Source organism: Martes martes (assembly GCF_963455335.1).
Source record: "Martes martes genome assembly, chromosome: 3".
In the NCBI taxonomy this organism is placed as follows: Eukaryota; Metazoa; Chordata; class Mammalia; order Carnivora; family Mustelidae; genus Martes; species Martes martes.
Window position 1 is genome coordinate 179277562 of NC_137890.1, and position 22468 is coordinate 179300029.

Genomic DNA, 22468 nt, shown 5'->3' on the forward strand with positions numbered 1-22468 from the left:
TGTTCTAAGATTCATTGTTTATGCACCACACCCAGTGCTCCATGCGATTTGTGCCCTCCTTAATACCCACCACCAGGCTCACCCATTCCCCCGCTCTCCTTCCCTCCGAAACCCTCAGTTTGTTTCTCAGAGTCCACAGTCGCTCATGGTTCATCTCCCCCTCCGATTTCCCCCGACTCACTTCTCCTCTCAACTCCCAATGTCCTCCGTGTTATTCCTTATGCTCCACAAGTAAGTGAAACCATATAATTGACTCTCTCTGCTTGACTTATTTCACTCAGCATAATCTCCAGTCCCATCCATGTTGATACAAAAGTTGGGTATTCATCCTTTCTGATGGAGGCGTAATACTCCATTGTATAGATGGACCATATCTTCTTTATCCATTCGTCCGTTGAAGGGCATCTTGGCTCTTTCCACAGTTTGATGACTGTGGCCATTGCTGCTATGAACATTGGGGTACAGGTGGCCCTTCTTTTCACTACCATCTGTATCTTTGGGGTAAATCCCCAGTAGTGCAATTGCAGGGTCATAGGGTAGCTCTATTTTTAATTTCTTAAGGAATCTCCACACTGTTTTCCAAACTGGCTGCACCAACTTGCCTTTCCACCAACAGTGTAAGAGGGTTCCCCTTTCTCCACATCCTCTCCACCACTTGTTGTTTACTATCTTGTTAATTTTGGCCATTCTAACTGGTGTAAGGTGGTATCTCAATGTGGTTTTGATTTGAATCTCTCTGATGGCTAATGATGATGAACATTTTTTCATGTGTCTGTTAGCCATTTGTATGTCTTCTTTGGAGAAGGGTCTGTTCATGTCTTGTCCTATTTTTTTTTAAGATTTATTTTATTTATTTTAGAGAGAGAGACAGAGCATGAGCAGGAGAAAGGGCAGAGGGAGAGGAGAGAAGCAGACTCCCCGCTGAGCATGGAGCCGGGCGTGGGTCTCCGTCTCAGGACCCTGAGATCATGATCTGAGCCAAAATCAAGAGTTGGACACTTAACCAACTGAGCCATCCAGGAGTCCCTGAATTATTCCTATTTTTAATTAAAATTTTAACTCCATAAATATCATAAAGCTCCCTGCCTCTGTGACAAAGAGGGGACGACATGCCTCCTGAGATGTGCTCACCTCCCTCTCCTGGCAAAGGGAGAGCCCCGCGGCGCTGCTGTGATTCAGTGTAGGGAACAGTAAGATCTCCAGGGTTGGGGAGACTAGAAAACCCAGGTAAACGTTGCTGGCACACAGAGCTGGGTCTGCGGTGGGTCCCCTGCCTCTGCATTCTGCATCTTGTTGGGTAAACATGGAGCCCCCACCATGGACTGGAGGCACATTGGTGAGGGTGCTCTGCATCTCCCCTTGAGGTGCTGAGATGGAACCTTGAGGCGGAACCCCTCCATTTGAAAACTAGGGCCAGAGACCTCTTGTGCATTTGTCTGAGCCCCATGGATGGTCCACCATGGAGGCTTCTGGTTGCCAGGTGGCCACAAAGGTCTGTTTCCTCCTGCAGCTAATCACTCCTACCCTGAGTGCACTGTTGGTCAAAACTGTTTTTGGTCTGATATGCTTCTCTTCCAGCTACAGTTATATTCTTGGGGCTGGCAGGATTTTGTCAACTCATGGTTGTGACAGTAGCTCCAGAGTCACAAACAGCATAAATTTATTGCCTTTGTCAGAAAACTCCCTCTGCACTGTTTAATCCTAAAATAGACTTGTAGAGAGTCAGCCACGATTGAGCATTTCAGGGCTTATTAGTAAAAATAAATAGGAGTTGGAAATTCAGAGGACTTTCTGCTAATAATTACTAAACTAAACATTTGTTGCTCTGTCATAAGAAATTGATTTGCCACCGCCTGTCCAAGAGAGTAGGGTCCTGAGGGTGGACTGGTACCCTGTCTCCAGTTTTCAGATTCTCAGGGCTTGATATGGAGTAGATAATTAATAGATATATGGGAAATGAATGAGTGAAATTTATAGAGTTTTCAATGTTATTCCTGAGCTTTTGATTTGTACCAAAAAAAAAAATTCCATTTCCGCAGTCTGGTGCAAGTTGGCCAGGAAGACATTAAACTGTTTCCAGTTTTTCTTTTTTTCTCCCCCTCATAAGAACATACTACTTTCCATCTGCCTTAACCACAATTTCCATACACTTCAATACTGAGAGCCAGAAATGTTATATTTAAAGCAAATTTTGGAGATGACTTCCATTTTTTTTTAAATGAAAACAAAATACTAGGCCAGAGAAAAATAAGGAGAGGAGAGAAATCAAGAATGAGAAGAGACTATGAGACAACATACAAAAAAAGGAAACAGGGAGATAAATAAGATGGAGTTGTATAGAGGCTTTTAAAATATTGTAGTCAGAGTATCCTGCCCAGTCAATGTTAACAATTGGTTCTTCACTAGATCTGAGATTTTATTACTTTTGAAAATCAACATACTATTTATAAGAGCAGATGGTCACTTAGGCTATGCCTGTTGCAATATCCAGGATGGTATTTTTGTAAATTCACATACAGAATTATAGCCAATGTGAAACTCAGCACTGCAACTCCCTCTGGGATAACACTTCAACAATTCCACTTCGATGAAAAAGCTCTATTTAGGATCCCCCCCCCCCTTTTTAAAAGGAGATATTCCGTAACATCTCAGTTTTCTGGCTGGCATTAACATTTCTTTGTTTGTCCCCTACCCCCTCACCCCCGAACTCACCATTTCTCACACATCCCCGTCACTCCCATAGTAGCTGCACTAGACATAATCTTGGAAAGTTTTCCTCTTTGTCATGTGCTACTGATAGCAGACCAAAATTATTCTCCATCTCAGAGATAAGAGCACAGGCCTTTGAGAATTGTATCTCATTTTCAGGGGTGTCTAGTTACAGCAGAAGTGGATCACGTTAGGCCAGAATCACCAAGCGAACTTTTCCCACGCGATTGTTTCCTTCCCTCACTGTGTCCGCGCCTCTCAGCAATATTTGCTGACTGCCTAGCGAACCCGACAGATTCTAAATCAAGCAAGAACATCTTCCCAGGTTCACATTTCTCTCCTGCTTTTTAACACCCACACGGAGCTCCAAGGTTAAGGTTGGCTCGCCCTTTCTTGTAGGTAACTGCTAGGACCCAGGATTTACTATTTTATTGTTCCTCAGCGTGGTGCAGGAGGTTCAATGCTATTTTTATAGCAATGGCTTAAGATTTCCATTCTGGATCCAATATTCTTGCTGACATGTTCAATTGCAATGATATACTATTTTCTTCCCTTAAAAAATAACCCACAAGTGTTTCAATTATTAGCACAGTTGTGAAGATGGCACGAGTGTTGTTGCAGACAACAGTCAGGAAAATTATAACGTATCCCCAACTCAAAGCCAGATTTCTATTTCACGTAGATTTCTCTAAATACTTTATTTGTAGGTAAGCTGGTGATAGGAGACCCCTGAGTGATCTACCTGGGTAAGGACGCGTACTGTCTCTCCATCCCCTCAAAGCGGACGTTGTGTGCATTCCCATCTGGACCCTTTCCAGACACCTGTAGAGAGAAAAGTAATTAGAGATGAAGATCCATTATACACCCTGGTTACTGACAATGCATTGCAAAATTATAATCAGTGCCCAAATGCTGCTGCCGCCTGCCAAAAACCAACCATGGAAAAGCAAACACGATCTCAGTATTGCTAGGAATTGATGATCAAGCCACAAACATGGCACAGAACAACAGTCACTTTTTTCAAAAAGGGTCATTGCCAAACTGACCCCTTCCTGTCACCAAGCCGGGGAGCTTCTGTAGGCTGTAAGACCCCCCCTTTTTTTTTTCTTTTTACATTGGCTTTAGTTTTTACAACAGTTTGAGACTTACAGAAAAATTGAGAAACAGTACAGAGTTCCCAGAACTCAGTTTCCCTCCTGCTAACATCTCACATTAGAACAGTGCATATCTTAAAAGGAATGAATCAATATTGCTACACTACCATTAACTAGAGCCCACAGTTGATTTGGATTGTAACCCAATCCCTTTCCTGTTCCAGGATCCCCTATTACATTTAGTCATCATATCTCTCTAGGCTCTACTTGGCTGTGACAAGGACTGTATTTTTTTTTTTAAGACTTTATTTTTGAGAGAGAGAGAGAGAGACAGAGCACAAATGAGGAAGGGGCAGAGGGAGAAGCAGACTCCCCAAGCAGGGAGTCCAATGCGGAGCTCGATCCCAAGACTCCGGGATCACGACCTGAACTAAGGCAGATGCCCAACCTACTGAGCCACCCAGGCACCCCAGGACCATATCTTTTAAAAGTACCTTTTCCATGAAACCTTTCTTTACTAAGAGGGGCTGGTGACAACGGTCTACTCTGCAGCTTCCGTGAAGCTCTCCCTCACCCAGACTTCACTTAGTTCCCTCGCCTTGGAACTACCACAGAGAAGAGACTGCCTCTTTTCTATCTAGGGTTGATCTTTAGTATTTTTTTTTTCTCCTTCCATTGTACTTCTTCTGCTCACCTCTCTTCCGGTCTCCTCCATCAGCCTCTGAGACACGGGAGAGCTGTGCCTGGCCCCAGGATTAAAGTGTGCTAGCTCTGTGGATGTCGAGACTTTATACATAGTCCTTCTGCATCTATCACAGCAATCCAAAACAGGATGAATGCACCCAGGTATTTAAAAGTATTTGTTGACTTGTCAATTCATCACCTGTTCATGTCAACACATGTGGTTTTGTGGATCCCTTATGTGCTGGCTCTCAGGCTGGGCTAGCCCTCACAGAATGGGCACGGAAGGGGTAAACAGAACACTTGGACCATCAGAAGGGGGAAGAGAGAGTTTGCCAGTAAGCACAGGAAGTAATGGTGCCAAGTCAGTAGGGGAAATTTTTCTAGGTAGCATTGAACTTGCAAGTTACTTTCTTCCCGCCAAAAGTTCTAGCTCTCTACGAAACCACCATCCCAGCTTGGGTGGCGTGTGGGGAGGGTTTCTTGTGAGAGGTGTTGCAGAACAAGTATACATGCTCAGTTACAGTAAGAAAGACTATTCCCAGTATCAAATCATTAGGGGAGTCTCTTCAGAGTGTGTCCTGCAAAACTTCTTTGTATTTCATGAATCCATGGAACAGGAATGGCCAGAGTTGTCTGAGAGGGCAACAGCCCAGTGAATTACCGAGGTAAGGATGACGACTGCACACACAGACTTAGAAGCAACTGCCGGGAGACTGAGAATTCTCTGCATTAGGTTAAAAGCCCTGATTTAAACCACCGACCTTTCTAACAAAGACCAGAGACAAGGGTGGTATCAGACAAACAGGGGATAAAGAAATGGTGCAGAAAGAGAAGGGAAGGATACAATTACTGTCCTCGGCCACTTCTATCTAAGGTCTGTTTTGTTTTTAACCTATTGGTTATGGAGGAAGAATTAGCAATGAATACCAGGACTATTTAATTGTGATTGTTGAGCATTGTGTGTATGTATCCCTAGTATGGCTCTAGACATTTACAAGTTATCTTTTCTGGTGGCCACAAAACTCCCAAGTTAATACTTCCAACACTGTTATCCAGAACTGGCCTGGCCCAGGGATGGCTGCCCACATTCGGGTGTCTCTAGGAGGCAGCACCCAGGTGCCACTTTTTCTGATAAGCTACCAGCATAAGAGATTATATGAAATGTAGGATGAACCTTATCTTAAGGAAGTTTTCATGTTGTTGGGAAAACAAGCATCAGGAATGAAATAATTAAAGAATGATGTAGGAAAACGTACGATCCCATGCCATTCAGGATGTTACTAAGAGTAGTACAGGTGACACTGGAAGGTGTCGGGATAAACTTCCCGGAAGTAGCAGAACACAGACCAAAGATGGGTGGCATGCTTCTAGATCAAAAATTATTCTGTTCTTCACCAACTGTGTAGGTATTTAATTATTATATTTATATCATGCATATATCGTGCTTCTCTATTAACACAACATCTTCAATGCAATCATGGACTTAGTGATTATTGAGAAGCTACTGTATCCCAATGCCACGCCAGGCACTATATTTAAAGGAATGAAGAAGGGTTGGATTTCTTCATGGCGTGGAATATAGAGGAGACAGGCCTGCAAACAATTACGGTGCAGTGAGATCACTGCTGGAGTGTCAGCATGAGAGAGCAGGCAGTAGGAGTCTGAAGAAACAGATACGAAAGTCCACCTGGCGGAGTTGAAGACAGCTTCATACGGGTGTTGAAGCTTCATCGAAAACTTGAATATGAATGAGGATAAGTTATTTTGCGGGGGTGGGGGGAAGGTGTAGGAGTAGCAGGAGAAGGCATTCTAAGTATAGAGAACAAAAATGAAACAATATGGAGGCATTTAAAAAAGAAAAGCACTGGTTTTCAGGGAAAGTCAAGTGTTTGGTTAAAGGAAGAAACAGAACCTATTGAAGAAAAGGGTATTCGTGATAGCAACACCACCACTATTATTATGGCTATAACCATTATTGCACTTTTTTCTTAATGAGCTTTGGTTTTTTAGAGGACTTACAGGTTCATAGCAAAATTGAGAGGAAGGTACATAGAGTTCCTATCCCACTACCCCCACCATGAGCAACATTTGTTACAATTGATAAACTTACATGGACACATCATGCAAAGTCCAGAGTTTACATTAGGACTCACTCTTGGGGATGTACATTCTACTGGGTTGGAGCAAATGTATGACATGTATCCATTATTACAGTACCATACAGAATTTTTTCATTGCCCTAAAAATTCTCTGTGTTTTGCCTATTCATTCCTCCCTCTCCCCAAACCCATGGTAACCACTGGTCTTTTTACTGTTTCCATAGTTTCACCTTTTCCAGAATGTCATGTAGTTGGAATCTTAGAGTCTGTAGCCTTTTTTTTTTTTTTAATATGATCTTCTTTCACTTAGTAATATGCACTTAAGTTCCGTCCGTGCTTTTTGTGCTTGATAATTCATTTCTTTTCAGTGCTGAATAATATTGTATTGTCTGGCTGTACCACTTAATCCATTCATCTACTGACAGACATCTTGGTGCTTCCAACTTTCCACAATAATAAAGTTACTATGAACATTGTCTGCAGATTTTTGTGTGAAGATAATTTTCAGTGCCCTTATGGAAATACCAAATAGTGCGGTTGCTGGGTTGTATGCTCAGAGTATGAAACTACTGAGCTGTCTTCCAAAGTGGCGGTACCATTTTGCATTCCTGCTAGTGATGAATGAGAGTTCGTGTTGCTCCACATCCTCACCAGCATTTGGGTTGTCAGGGTTCCAGATTTTGGCCATTCTAGTGGGTGTGTGGTGATACCTTATCATTGTTTTAATTTATATTTTCCTGATGACCTATGATGTGGAGCATCTTTTCATATGCTTATTTGCCATCTGTATCTCTTCTTTGATGGGGTGATGTTAAGGTCTCTTTGGTCCATATTTTAATTGGTTTGTTTCTTTACTTATTGTGGGTTGTTTTTTTTTTTTTAAGATTCTATTTATTCATTTGAGAGAGGAGAGGGATCACAAGTAGGCAGAGAGGCAGGCAGAGAGAGGGGGGAAGCAGGCTCCCCGCTGAGCAGAGAGCCCGATGCGGGCTTGATCCCAGGACCCCGAGATCATGACCTTAGCCCAAGGCAGAGGCCCAACCCACTGAGCCACCCAGGTGCCCTTATTGTGGGGTTTTAAGAGTTCTTTGTAGTTTTAGATAACAGTCCTTCATCATATGTGTCTTTTACAAACATTTTTTTCCAGCCTGTGGCTTATTTTTTTATTCTCTTGACAGTGTTTATTGCAGAGCAGAACTTTTTAATTTTAATGAAGTCCTGGTGATCAATTCTTTCTTTTATGCATCTTGCCTTTGGTGTCATATCTAAAAAGTCATTACCAAAATCAAGATCATCTAGATTTATTTTCTGTGTTATCTTCTAGTACTTTTATAGTTTGCATTTTAAATTGGGTCAGTGATTCATGCTGAGTTAATTTTTGTAAAGGGTGTAAGGTCTGTGTCTAGATTCATTTTTTTTTACATGTTGGATGTCCAGTTGTTACAGCACCATTTGAAAAGACTATCCTTGCTACACTTTTATCAGAGACCAAAATAAATATTTATTTGGGTTTATTTCTGTTTCATTGACCTATTTGTCTATTCTTTCACCAATACCACACTGTCTTGATTGCTATAGCTCTATAATAGGTCTTGAAGTTGGGCAGTGTTAGTCCTTCAACTTTGTACTTCCTTTTTTTTTTTTTTAAGATTTATTTGTTTATTTATTTGACAGAGAGAGATATCACAAGTAGGGAGAGAGGCAGGCAGAGAAAGACTGGGAAGCAGACTCCCTGCTGAACAGAGAGCCCGATGCAGGCCTTGATTCCAGGACCCTGGGACCATGACCTGAGCTGAAGGCAGAGGCTTAACCCACTGAGCCACTCAGGCGCCCATCTTTCTACTCCTTCAATATTATGTTGGTTATTCTAGGCCTTTTGTTTCTCCATATGAACTTCAGAATCAGTTTGTTAAGATTCTTTAGAATCAAGAAAATAACTTGCTAAGATTTTGGCAGGTAGCACGTTGAATCCATTGATCAAGTTGGGAAGAACTGGCATCTTGATAATATTAAGTCCTCTTATCCATGAACAGGAACTTTCCCTCCATTTATTTGTTTTTTGTTTGATCACTAATACAATTTAACTCTTATTGGGTATTTATTGATTGTCAAGCAAAATGCTTAATGTTTTATTTTCATTAGCCCAGTCAATCTTCCCAATAATCCCAATGGTTGCCACGTTTTTCAAATGAGAAAACTAAGTAGTTGCTCAAGGTCATATAGCTAGTGTATAGAAAATCTGAGACAAAGATCAGGTCTGTCTGACTTCAGAATCCAAGCTCTCTAGATACAGCTATGGGCCACATCTTGGAGGAGCTTATATGCCGTGCCAAGGAAACTGTTTTTACCCTTAGGTGATGGTGAAGTCATTGAGAATGACTACTTGATAACTGATGGGACATATTTATAGGTTAGAGAGATCACTCTTGCCATAGTGTGGAGGTTTCAGTGATAGTTTGAACCAAAGATGATGAAGGCCTAACCTAGAGGATATACAAAAGGATAAAGGCGTGCACATTGTTAGAGCTTGGAGTGAGGCCACTGGCTGGCCAATGAACTCAAGTGTAGGTAGCATGCTACACGAGGGGCAAGTCTTTCGCTGACACCACCAGGGTCTCTGGCCCAATGAGTGGAGTTTAATAGTAATTCTTGCTACAAGTACAATTCAAATGTGTCAGAGCTTTAAGGAAAAATGAAAACATTTTCAAATGGCCTGTGTTTTCTCCTGCTTTTCTCCATATTTCTTAACTCCCTGGGCCTCTCAGGTATTATGGGCCTTTCTGCTTTCAGAGAAACTTGATGAATCCTGCTAAAGGGGAGCTCACTCAGTTCACCTAATGTGGTAGAACTGGCCTGGGAAGTTCTGCCCATGCATGGCACCATTTCCCATGAACACCCGTGGGAGTTTGTGCCTGATCTGTACCTCTACAGAGATCCTGAAGAGATTGAAAAGAATAAGCGGGCCGCTGTTGAAATGACTATGACCAAGGAGGAATTTCAGGGTGAATGGACCGCTCCACTCCTAGATTCACTGCTACTCCGCCTGAGGCCGCAGACTGGTCTGAAGGTGAGCAGGGGCCCTCCATGCCTAGTCAGCAGTTCCCTCCTGAGGACTGGAGCCCTCAGCGGGCCACTGAAGACTTGTCCGCAGCTCCCACTGCTCAGGCCACTGAATGGGTAGGAACAACCACTGAGTGGCTTTAAGTTGCTCTTCCACAAAGGCAAACAAAATGGAAATAAGGTTGACAGAAAATAAACAATTTCTTTAAAAAAAAATGCAAGGGAGTGATATAAGAATGTTAAGGGGGGCAGGTTCAGTAGGACTGACTGAGGATTACTAGGAAGGATGTGCCTAGAAAAGTGTACAATTTTCTGAGCTTAGCAACTAAGTGGGCTTGGTAACCATCACCAAGATGGGAATAAGGGAGGACCAGATTTAGGGGGAAGGGCAGGGGCGGGAGGAGGGGATACTTAGATACATTGAGCTGGAATGGGATATTTGATGGTGATGTCTAACAGATAATTGAGTTTAAAAGTTTGCAACATTGAAGTCTGGGACTAGAGATGGAGAATTGGGAAATATCCAGCCTACGGGTGCTACCTACAACCTTGGGAAAGAATTAGAATGCCCAGGGACAATCTGTAGACACAGAATAGAAGAAAAGACAGGCAATGGAAACAGAGAAGGATACCAATAATACTCTTAGGAACACTGTCATTTAAGGGGCAGACAAACACAAGTTAAACGCAGGAGGAAATCTGAGGAGGTGTAGACCAGCAGTTGGTCTGGAAGAGAAGCAGGAGAGAGTGTTACCATAGAAATCCAGAGAAAAACATTCCATGAACGAGGGTGTGGCCCACAGTGTCAAAAATAGTCAAGGACTGCAGTCAGAAAAGGTCTGTGGTCAATATGGTGTGTTGGAGTGATTTACCCAAACTCTGTCCTTGCAGAGCGTCCCCCTAAACTTCAGGGCTTGGAAAGCTAGACTGGCCTTTCCCAGAATGCCCTTGAAGTCAGTGTACTGGTTTGCTTTAAGATGGGCCATTGAGGGAGTGGTCCCACTTCCACTGTTTATTCTGACAGCAATGACTAAGGATGTGTTTGGTTTCCTTGGCAGTTTTAGCAGATGCGTCTTTGCAAGTTTCTGGGGTGCAGTGTAGCTTTTGTAGCCAGCTTTGGAGTTGGCAGCACTACGGATGGCTTCCTGATTGTGGCACTTTCTTAATTATGGTGGCATTGTTGTGTGGCTCTGGGGCCAAAAGCTTTTTTACAGAAGTGGCAGCAGCTCCCTCGGTAGTCTGATTCTGTAGCACGGCTTGAGAAATCATCCCTGAAAGCTTAGCCAAGATTAGGTTTCTTTTGCTGCCCTTAAGATTCTGTAAGCCCATTAGTGTGGTATAATAAATTTGCTTCTGCTTAAACCAGCTAGGGTGCGTATTGCTCTCCGCCCCTGAACGGTGACTAACGTTAAGTCCCACAGAAGAGTCTGCGGGAACTGGCAATGAGATGGTGACTGGTGCTTTACTGAGAGTGATTTCTGTGGATTGATGGGGAGAGAAGGCAGGACTCCACGGTACTGAAAATCTTTATCGCTTTCTCCCCAAAAAGAAATAAAAGCCCAAAACAACCAAAACCAAACACTGGTCAAACTGCCTCGTGTTATCGTGCTGCGGAGATAAGATGGATACTTCCAAGTGAATGAGTATTTGTTAGCGTCTCCTGAGTGGAGTCATGTGCTGTGTACTCTAAAGCACAGAGACGAGAAAAAGTCCTCTCCCTTGGGGACATGGTGTTAGTTAATGGAAATGATGGGAATACATTTGTGCTGCATTATTTAAAAAACACATTGAACTGATTTTTCTCCCTAAATCATCAAAAGTTGACCTCTGTCAACGTTTTTAATATATACATATTTAAATGGCTTATAGTTTTCTCCCTCCAATTATGTTTTAAAGATTTTATTTATTTATTTGATAGACGGAGATCACAAGTAGGCAGAGAGGCAGGCAGAGAGAGAGAGAGAGGAGGAAGCAGGCTCCCTGCCGAGCAGAGAGCCTGATGCGGGGCTCAATTCCAGGACCCTGAGATCATGACCTGAGCCGAAGGCAGAGGCTTTAACCCACTGAGCCACCCAGGCACCCCTCTCCCTCCAATGATTTATTGTTGGCATTTTGCTGTGCTAACAGTATATTTCACAAACATAAATTTTAAAAGCTACATAACATCGCATTTGTTCTGGATAATTCATAGTTTATCTAATCTCCTCTTATAACTTGATCAACTTTTGCATCCCAATCAGAAATAGTGGCATTATGGATTATTATGTCGGGTACCAAGATTCTTGCAAATAGCCGTGAACTGAGGGTAGGAAATTGCAGATAGAAAACTGCCAAAGAGAAACTAATTATAAGTTGTAGCTGGGTCCTTAGGAAGTCAGGCCACTTCAGGAGGGAGTGAGGGGAAAGAGACAGGCACAGGCATTTATAAGCTCATTTCTCATTTTGCTCAGTGCGTATTAAGACTCAAAAATGTTCCTGCTTCCAGCACTCCTTATTAGGTAATTTTCCTCATCATAAAAAAAAATAAGGTCAGCGGCTTTGATCCAATTAATTTTTTTTAAAGAAGCCCTTTATCTCACTTGGTATCGTGCAGGTTTTTTTTTTTTTTAATGTAATGACCTAAATATACTTCTGATAGAAAGAAATAATTTTGACTTAATCCATAAGAGAAGCCTAGTCTTTCCCAAAACAATGTAATATTAGAACTTATGCTGGGATCTGGGGCATATTTATTTTTTTTTCTATTAATAAGGCTCAAGAAGAGAAACTTCAGAGAGCTTATTCAAAAACAACTTGAGAGGCTCTCGCTTGGTGTGCCTTGCAGGGGCGGTCCCGTTTGGCTGGCTTTTGACAGCCTAGGAAGGCCTATCAGGAGGGTCTGGTGTATGAGGAATGTTGAATTAAGATGCTTTTAGTCCATGGGAGTTTTCCCAATTTCATTCACTCAGTGCCTGCTGCTGGCTGGGATGTTAAGAGCCTCGTTAATATAAAGCTATTAGTCTTTTCTCTGCAAAGGCAAGGAGCTTGCTGGTTACATTCAGAGTTCCTTAAATTAGTATGTATTTCTAGCCCAGCATTGCTGGTATCAGCAGTTTCACAAAGCAATATCCTAAAGAGGCCATTTAACCCCCGATTTCTCCCATTTGCAGATTAATGGCAGAGGGGAAGATTTAATGCCCTTTCAAAGATGTTTTAACAATTCATTACAAATAAAAGAATAAATCACACAAGATTTTCTGCAAATGTCTGATGACAAAACGTGGAAACAATTCAAATTTAACTTGCTTCCCAATTCCCACCGGTTGGGACAAATTTTTGCCAATGTTGTAATTTATGTCCCTTAAGTCAATTTTCCCAAGGAAATTTAAAAGCCTCTGTGACGGAAACACACTGCAAAGTTGCAGTCTGGCTGATTCACCGCCACACAGCATCCTCATTTACAAATAGGTCCTACTCGGATCTATTACACGAAACTGCGTTCCGTGCTGCCAGACCCATCATAAGATTAAGATGCAAAGTATAAAAATTCAGATGCCATTTTAGGAAACACGCCTTTCATTTCAAGTTGGTAACATGACAGCTATTTTTGAGCAGTTTCCAGAAGCTTTCTTTTAATTACATTCCTCTTACTTAGCTATAGGTCTGGCTCGAAGATTTTTGAAGGAATCAACATGATGAAAATGTCTAAAAAAGTTGGGAACTTGTCTTTGAGCATCTTCTCATATGAAGACATTCTGCTGAAATGTTACATATTTGGAGCGAAACTCACCATACTTCATTTAAACAAAAAGAAACTAATCAAAATAGGTTGTAAATGATTTCTCTTTGGCAATGTGAAGTATATTATGCCGGAGATATGTATTTAGAAATATGCTATCTAGAGAAGCGAAAGCACACACACTCTTTCAAACCATTATTTCTGAAGTGTTTATTTTCTCTAATTTAATTTCAGTAATTTTGTCAAATAACTGGGTATTCAGTTTATAGACTAGTTTAGAACATCTGCTAGTTTGGAAAATACAGCAAATAAAAATATTTTAAAAATAACTCTTGGGGAAGCCTTTTCACCATTCTGTGCCTATATTTTCCGCCCTTGGAAAAAGCTGGAGTGAAAATAAATCCTTAAAGTCCCTCTAACTTATGTACATTTATAAAAGTTATCTTGCATATAGTTTCTACCTCATTAATATGGTAACTCTACGTCTGTAACATAATTATTTTAAAGCTGAAGGACAAAGACAGCAAAGTAATCTGCAACGTTATAAAATTATAACACATTTATTGGGATTTCAGCATTCAATCTTACGCTCGCATGACCCAAGTACTAACCAAGTACACCGGGCCGTGGCATCTTGATAACCTGAATTAACTCTGTTCGGATTGTCTTCAGAGAAAATAAAACCAGGCATCTCCTGCCCAGCTCTGTTTGTGCCTGGGCCTAAGATACAGTTACCATAGAAACTATGATTATGGATACAATTCTACAAATTTGGCTTCATTTATCAGATGCACTTTGCATGTGAGTGTGTGTGCGTGTGTGTGCACATGTGCATATGTGTCTTGCCAGTGAGCGTGAAGAGCACACTCTGGCTCTACATCTTTAATTAAAGAGCCAGACACCATCTCATTTCCTTTCCCCATCTGTCTACCTACGAATAGAGATATTGCGACATTGACTGAAATCTAAACTTTTGCTTGACAGAAGACGATTTCTGATGAAAAGAAGGAAGAGAAGGTATACCTTAATAAATCCGTTTACCTGTCCGGTATTTTCCAGGAATGGAGTAAGCAGGAATTTAGTGAAGTCTCAATAGTAACCCTAATCACTAGTATCCAGTATTTATCCAGTATCCAGTATTTATTGTATCTAGTATTTAGTATCCAGTATTTATTGAATTTGATTTTGACTTATTACTGGGTGTAATATGTGAGTTATTTATGCCTCAGCTGTTTTATTTTTATTTATTTTATTTTTTTAAAAAGATATTTATTTATTTATTTACGTATTTATTTAGAGTGTGAGCAGGGGAAGGGGTGGGGAGAGAGGGAGAGAGAGAATCTCAAGCAGACTCCACACTGAGCACAGAACCTGATGTGGGTCTCCATCCCACAACTCTGAGATCATGACCTGAGCTGAAATCAAGAGTCACGTGCTCAGGCAACTGAACTGGGCATCCCTGTTTTATTTTTATCATTTTCTGTGACAGTCAGTGTTCTTTACTCATTCTAAAGAGAAAAAGTGGACCCTCAAAATACACCAAAACTTATAATGATATAACAGTTTATTCATATTATTTCTTACAAGTTCATAATATCTCTTTTAACTAATAGATCTTATAAAGGATATTAAGTGACAAAGGCACGAAAGCTCTCTAGGGTACTTAAAACATACTTGCATTTATAAAGACCATGGAATGGAAACATAAAGTTTGAAAATTTCAAACTTTTCAGAATGTTTCTTTTCCTAGTTCAGTCCGTGTGCAGGTTCCAGTCACTCCTATTACTAGAAAAAAATAACTAGAAAGAAATGACTTTCTGTGACACCATGTGATCAGTATCATGAGCTAGAGTTAATGCTATCATTTCCATTTCTTTACACATGGGAGAAGGAGAGTTCGGATAAAGTGAAAGCAACTAGCCAAAGGTTCATACGGTGGCAAGGCCAAGATGTGAACTCCATCTCACGGTCAGTGCTGCCTCATATGTTGGCAGTGATCGTTCCAGTTACTGTAGCTCTATTTCCTAAACACAGAACAGAGATATAAGACTCGAATGTTCAGAGGAGCTTATGGTGGTAGTGGGTTGGGGTATGGGAAACTATGGCTGTCTGCAAGCATTTTGCATGAGGTCATGGTCATTACGACCAGACCCCTCAACTCCAATTGCCTGACAAAAGTTATTACATTTAGCTGGAGGCACTGATATATGTTAATTTCTGGTACACCAAAAGTAATTTTTAGTAAAAAAATTGTTTTATAAACAAGAACAGGCTGTATAATGTACAGCTTTTTTCAGTATTATGCCCAGTATCAGTCTATTAATTTGGTTTACACAAGATGAGCAAGCTTCATTGGAGTTGGGACATTTTCACTTTCTTGAGCCATTGCATTCTCAAAGCCTGACATACCACCTTGTTCGTGAATATTTACTGAGTCAATAAAACAGAAATCTCACACATCTACTCAGTGGCACTTAATAGAATCAGCTTCCATGAGGGCTAGCTATCCTTTTGAACAAGACTTGTTAAATATCATAACATGCATTATCAACATTGTTTTAAGGAGGTTTTATGGCATCTGTCCTATGGTTAAGTCTTAATAAGACTGCCATCCTCAAGCTCTTTTGTATACATAGTTCTGATTTTTCCCTTTCCCTTAAAAATAATTTTTAAAAAACACATGTTCTAACAATTTAGATTTAAACTTGGATCTGGTGTAGAAATCAAAACCATTAGGAATCTCAATTGTGTAATTGGTTAGAATGAGGGAAGATTCCTAAGAGTTGAAAATAATAGTAGCGTAGTAGGAAAACCTTACGTGATAGGATAGATGGCTGGGTCTGCTGGGCACAGCTACTGTTGATCTAAAGAGTGACCTCAGTGTGTAGCATCCATTGGAATCACAAAGTAACCTGATCCATGTTACCATTAATGCTGAAATCATACACATATTAGTCTGAAATGTGTATTAACCAAATTAGTTTGCAACTGACTATTGTACCAGCACAGTTCAGGTTCTAGAAGATGAATGAAGACAAGAGGAGAAGAAAAAGAGAATTAAACAGATGACATTCTGAAAATCAATGTTCTTGTGTCAAGATGTGGTTTAAAAAACCAAACCAAACCCCCATGTCCATTTAACGATTTTTCTTTCTAATTTTTTAAAAGATTTATTTATTTATTTACTTATTTATTTATTTGGGAAAGACAGATAGAGAGAGAGAGAAAGAAAGAAAGGTAGGGAGGGAGAAGCAGACTCCCTGCTGACCAGAGAGCCCGACATGGGGCTTGATCCCTCAACCCTGAGACCATGACCTGAGCCAAAGGCAGATGCTTATTCCACTGAGCCACCCAGGAACCCCATTTAATGATTTTCTATTAACCAGCAGATAAAAGTTTTCTGTAACCTACAGCAACCAAACTTTCCGGCTTTATCTCATCCCTCTCCCACATGTTCAATGACTTGATCCCACTGGATATTTTACAGCACCTGAACATGCACTTTTGTGCCCGCGCCAGAATGCTCGCTCCTGCAATTTTGATAACTCTTCCCGTGGTCAGGTCAGTGCCCTAAACATATCAAGAGCTCTCTAAAGGCTTATCATGTGAATGAGTAAAGCAACAAATGTTGCTCTGACTGGGTGTATTTACTGCTGTGAGGGGACAAGAACAGGCAAAAGCAGGAGTAGATAAGAAAAACAGATTCTGTAGACAGTGGTGAGAACATCAAAACAGTGGTGATCAGAGAAGGGAGCCTTGAAAGAGGGGTGTCAATGGAAAGAGAAATAAAGACCCCGAGAAACAGAGAAGTGTTGTGAAAGAGAAAGGGAACAATGGAATGAAAATAAGTGAGGCTATTGCAATCTGTTCTAATTCTTTTTTTTTTTTTTAAAGATTTTATTTATTTATTTGACAGACAGAGATCACAGGTAGGCAGAGAGGCAGCCAGAGAGAGAGGAAGGGAAGCAGGCTCCCCGCTGAGCAGAGAGCCCGACGTGGGGCTCGATCCCAGGACCCTGGGATCACGACCTGAGCCGAAGGCAGAGGCCTTAACCCACTGAGCCACCCAGGCGCCCCTGTTCTAATTCTTAATATACAGATAACTCCTGTTCTTAGTAGCTCTCCATTAATCAAACTCTTGATCATTCAGAACACTCCCTACCTTTACCAGGGTGGTAATACAACTTTGCTCTTCTGATGGGATGTATATATAGCATCCTGCTCTCAAAGTCTTTAAAATGTGATTTTTTTCAAGTCAACATTTAAAGTTGGATTTGATATAATCATTTAATTGGGCATTGATTCATCTACACAGAACTCATTACTGAAGTCTTCAATTGCACCAACAAAATCCCCTTCCAAATCATCTTTTATCAAGAAGCTGCAAGTCCAAGTGCTCTGAAAACTTTGCCAAATAAAAAGCTTTTAGGTTTCTAGTGCTGGCTGGACACAAACCCGTGGAAGAGTGTTGAAGAATAATGCATGCCTGCCAACTGCCAGATATGATTGCTTTTCGCATAATTAATGTCATTCTTGCTGTTCGAGTACCATTCCCATCCTCTAATAATTTCCATTAATAGAGGAAGTTTCTGCAATAATTTTTGCATCCTGAACAACCACCGTGGCTTCTATAGACCTTTTAATCAAAATAATGGCAATGAGTGAAAAGGGGATGGTTAGAGATATTACTATAACCCTGAGTTGCATTTGCTTCATCATTGTTTTCAATCCCCAAAAACTGTCCAAAGAGCTCATCGTGTTATTATGTCAATTAGACCTTGGCGCTTTGATTTCAATAGCACTGAACTATATGAATTTATACCATGAAGGGAAAAGTGTATAAAGCGAGGATATTGGGCATCCATCTAGCCCCCAAAATGTGAAAAGGGAGTGTTTTTTAAAAAGCAACAACAAAAGATGAGCAGATGCAAATAGAAACTCAAGTCCTGTAAAATATGATAATTGTATAATACTTCAAGCTGAAGCTTCCAGTAGCGGAAGTGATAGACCAGCTGCAAATCATACCCCCTAAACCTGCCAATTCACACTGTTTTTTATTATGATGTTGCAAAATCAAGAACTCTGCTCAGGATATAAAATTATGCAAATATACCAAGAGCAACAACAACAACAAAAATCGGCCCAAGTTTCTCATATGAGCCAAGAAATGGATGTAGCATAACGGCACAGCAGCCGTCTTCCATACCAGGGAGGGGCACCAGAGCCGTGGCTAACGGGTTCTAGAAACCCCAGCCTGGACTTACCCTCTAAGCTGAATACTGATGTGTGGATGAGGAAGTTTGGGCACAAGGAGACCAGTGCTGAGAGTCTCCCCTCTGTCCCTGAGCAGGTTTGCAAATCTTGAGTCTCCAGCTAAGCCTCATTCTTCTCTGCCTTAGACGCTTTGAAAACACTTCCCCTGAGTGACATCTAACCTCACTGGGCCTCGTCTGTGAAGCCCACCCAGAGGGGAGCTCATGATGTCACTTGAGTGGGAAGCCTTGCTCTGGACAGTGACCTGGGGGTGATGCGGTGGCTTCAGGTCTGGAGACTGGGTTTGGTGACCTGATTAAAGCTCGTGAGCCAGGTCACTACTTTCCTGGGAAGATAGCGCAGAAACAATGCTTATAATGGGTTTCAATAACCACTGTGAAAATAAAAAACAGCTGGTCATCGACTGTAACAGCTGTGCTTCCACTTGGTGGAAAATCTGGTGGGGATGCAGGCGAGGACGGGGCCATGAGCACGGGCTGGCTTCGGGGCCTGGATGCATGGGCACCCAACCATGCAGCCGGAAGGACACGCACAGGCATAAGGCCGGCCCCTAAGGGGTCCATACCAATTTGCAAGCTATCTGTCATTTCTAAAATGTGCTCACTGTCTCGTTCCTACATACATGTTGGATGGATGATATGTCATCACATAGGATTCTCATAAAGGACGTTGTGATGATCAAAGTCTGTGCTCCCACATCATCTGACACATCCATGCCACTCCTTGACCAAGAAAAAGCAGGTGTTGTAAATTCCTTGTAAGTCAATTTTGTTCAAAGAGAGAAGCAGAATGGGAAGATGATCCTAAAGGCCACCACTGTTCCTACAGTGCTCCAGGTCCCTCCCTCCTAACCGAAAACTGACTTGCATGCAGAGAGTTCTAACCAGACACAGAGCAGCGTGGTCTCTGGCCTGCACACGGAAAGGACACTGAGGTTAGGAGCTTACTCCAGACAAGGCTGGCTGGGCTCAATTCTCATCACCCACCCACTGGGTAACCTTGAGCAAGGTCACTTCTGAGCCTCGGTCTTCTCACCTCATTAATCTCAGTTTTCATTATGAATGTGGTTAATAATAGTACCTACCTCGGATGGTTGTGACGTGGATTAAATGGTCTGATGCATGTAAACTACAAAGGATACATCACACATGTAGAGTGTACTTATATGTCCAGTAAATCTGAGTTGTTGCTAATGCTGTTGCAGTCGTATGGAATCTGATTCTTCTTCTAGTACGGAAAATGCCTGGAGAGAATTTTTTCTCTGTTCTGTAGAGTTTTTTTTTTTTTTCTTTTAAAGATTTTATTTATTTGACAGAGATCACAAGTAGGCAGAGAGGCAGGCAGAGAGAGAGGGGGGAAGCAGGCTCCCCGCTGAGCAGAGAGCCCAATGCGGGGCTCGATCCCAGGACCCTGGGATCATGACTGAGCTGAAGGCAGAGGCTTAACCCACTGAGCCACCCAGGCGCCCCTGTAGAGTTTATTTCTATGAATCTCTGCCTAGCCCTGGCTAAGCCAATGGAAGCTTCTTCAGTGATACTGTTCTAAAAACAGTCCTGGGGAAGAGAGTGAAGAGACAAAAAAAGAAGAGGGTGGGGATGGGAGGAGAGGAAGAGAGAGGAGAGTGAAGGAAGTGGGGGAGGGTTTGGGGAAGGGGGAGAGGGAGCACCTGATAGAAAAGGAGGAAGGGAAAGAAGGAAGGAGAGGGGAGAGGGGGGAGGGGAGAGGGGATTCTGACTTTCTCTCATAAAAGAGCCGATTGTCTGTGCTTTTATATACAGGATGAATGGCTGGAATGATATGACCTATTAAAAGATGATATATGTATTCCTATGTCTTTCTGTGTACTCATGTATGCATGTGCATGTATGTGTGATGTATGCATATGGATATGGATTTATGCAGACATATACACACACAACCATCTTACAGCGGTACATAGAAACTATTCAATGCCTAGAATGAAGCTTAAATTCCCGAACATGACATCTACAGCTTTCCCAGTCTACTGTGGTCATCATCGTTGTCATCCTCCTCCCACACCTCATCTCTGCACCCCTGTTTCCTGCCACTTCACCCCGAAGATGCCTTCCCAACCATCGGTCCTTTCCTGACCCCCAAGCACCTGTCACCTTCTTGTCCTGCTCAGCTCCTCCTTTGCCCTTCCCATCACCACCCTGGCAACCTCTTCCTACAGAACTATTCACTTCCTATTTTCTGAGAGCCTAGAGTATATCTTTTACATACTTACTTAGAGTGTTATCTTATAACGATCTTTTATAATGGTATTTATTAACATTTGTTGTCCAGCATCTTTCATGCTCAGTAAATGCTGGATGATTATAAGAATGAACCATGTAAATGAAAAAAGTAATCTTGAAGGTGAGATGTAACGCAGGCAAGCAGAGAAACACATAATCTTAAACTAACCAGAAAAAACAAACTTGAATTAACCTAGTTGGCCTACCTCAAGAGGCTATACACAACTGAATACAGTAGAACATTAATTTCACTGCATAGAGTGAAGTCAAGAAACAATATTCATTGTGATTTAGGCATTTAACAGTACAGATGTGAAGTGTGCATTTTATTACATTATTGAACGGTTTGGGATCAAACATAAGTACCAGTATCCCTGAGACTGAGTGGGGAGCACGGAACAGCTGGTTCCTTTCCCAGGCAGAAGGGGCTCTGTGCACGGGTAGGAAGTGACCTGCTGACCTTAGTCATTCTGTTAGAAGTCTGACCACACCCTTTCAGTGGCTTTTCCTAAGAGTAGATCCCAGGTTTAGAGCCTCATTGTGGTAGAAGGCCCTAGAGGCGTTTCTTTCAGAGAAGCCAAGATTCAGAGCCTGAAGGGAAGCATCCGAGAGCAGGAAGTCAGCAGACAGGAGAAAGAAAAAGAAAAAAAAAGAAAAGAAATCAACACTCTAGGTAAAGAAACAAAATCCCAACTTTGGCAGCTAAGCATTTGAAATGCTAGTTGAATGCCATTTAGATGACTTCCCATATTTCTAAAGAAAAATGTTTACCTACTTAATTGAGGGAGTACTCATTGTGCCCTAGTACAGTATGAAGGTTGAGCAGAAATCAGCACCTATTTGTTACCTATACTTCTTTTTACTGTTTCTGTGGGCTCAGTTGGGGAATCGTGAGGTGATTTGTAAACTTCAGTCTAATTCTTCTAACATCTCTCAGATGTAGGATGCAAAAGGATAAACAGGGATCTTGACTCATCAATGTAATGAAATTAAGAAAGTGAAAATTTAGGATGAATTTTATAAGGAACTTACTATGGTGTAATCCATTAGGATGAAGGATAATTTCCCAAGGGGGGGTTGATCTGTATGTTAGAAAATGTATAACGCCCATTCATAATGTATTTGTGACAGACGTAATGCCATGTCCATCTATAAATCAGATTTGCCTTCTGTGCAAAGCCCCGGAGTACTTCCTACTGACGGCTATCCTCATGGGCACTGACCTGAGAGGATTTAAAATCCAAAGGGCCCAATTACTAAAAATCCTCCATCATATAATTGGACTTCGGTATGGAAAATAACACCAGTATTCATCTAAGTCACTTGGAAGGAAGTAGAGTTTCATCTCCCAATTCTGCCAACTGGTCCAACACAGTCTAGGGGCTGGGTCTCTTTGAGCATCTTCCCCAAGGGCCATGAGAAACTTACTTTTACTCTGCAGACGGTAAAATGACATAAATTATGCGAGTAATCCACAAATGAGTTACTGACCATATGAGGAACACTGAATGTAAGCTTTGGAATTTCACAGGGGAAACATCATTTTCAATTTGAGGGTCATCCACTGGGAGC

General features: G+C 41.6%; 1 protein-coding gene across 1 annotated transcript in view; it reads right to left on the reverse strand.

The window, feature by feature from the left end:
- The window catches only part of PARD3B (par-3 family cell polarity regulator beta), a 1039321-nt gene that overhangs the window by 47711 nt on the left and 969142 nt on the right, over positions 1 to 22468 (reverse strand). The window contains exon 22 of the mRNA XM_080799276.1: positions 3452 to 3531. Within this exon, the coding sequence (XP_080655402.1) occupies positions 3452 to 3531 (80 nt within the window). The remainder of the gene's footprint in view (positions 1 to 3451; positions 3532 to 22468) is intronic.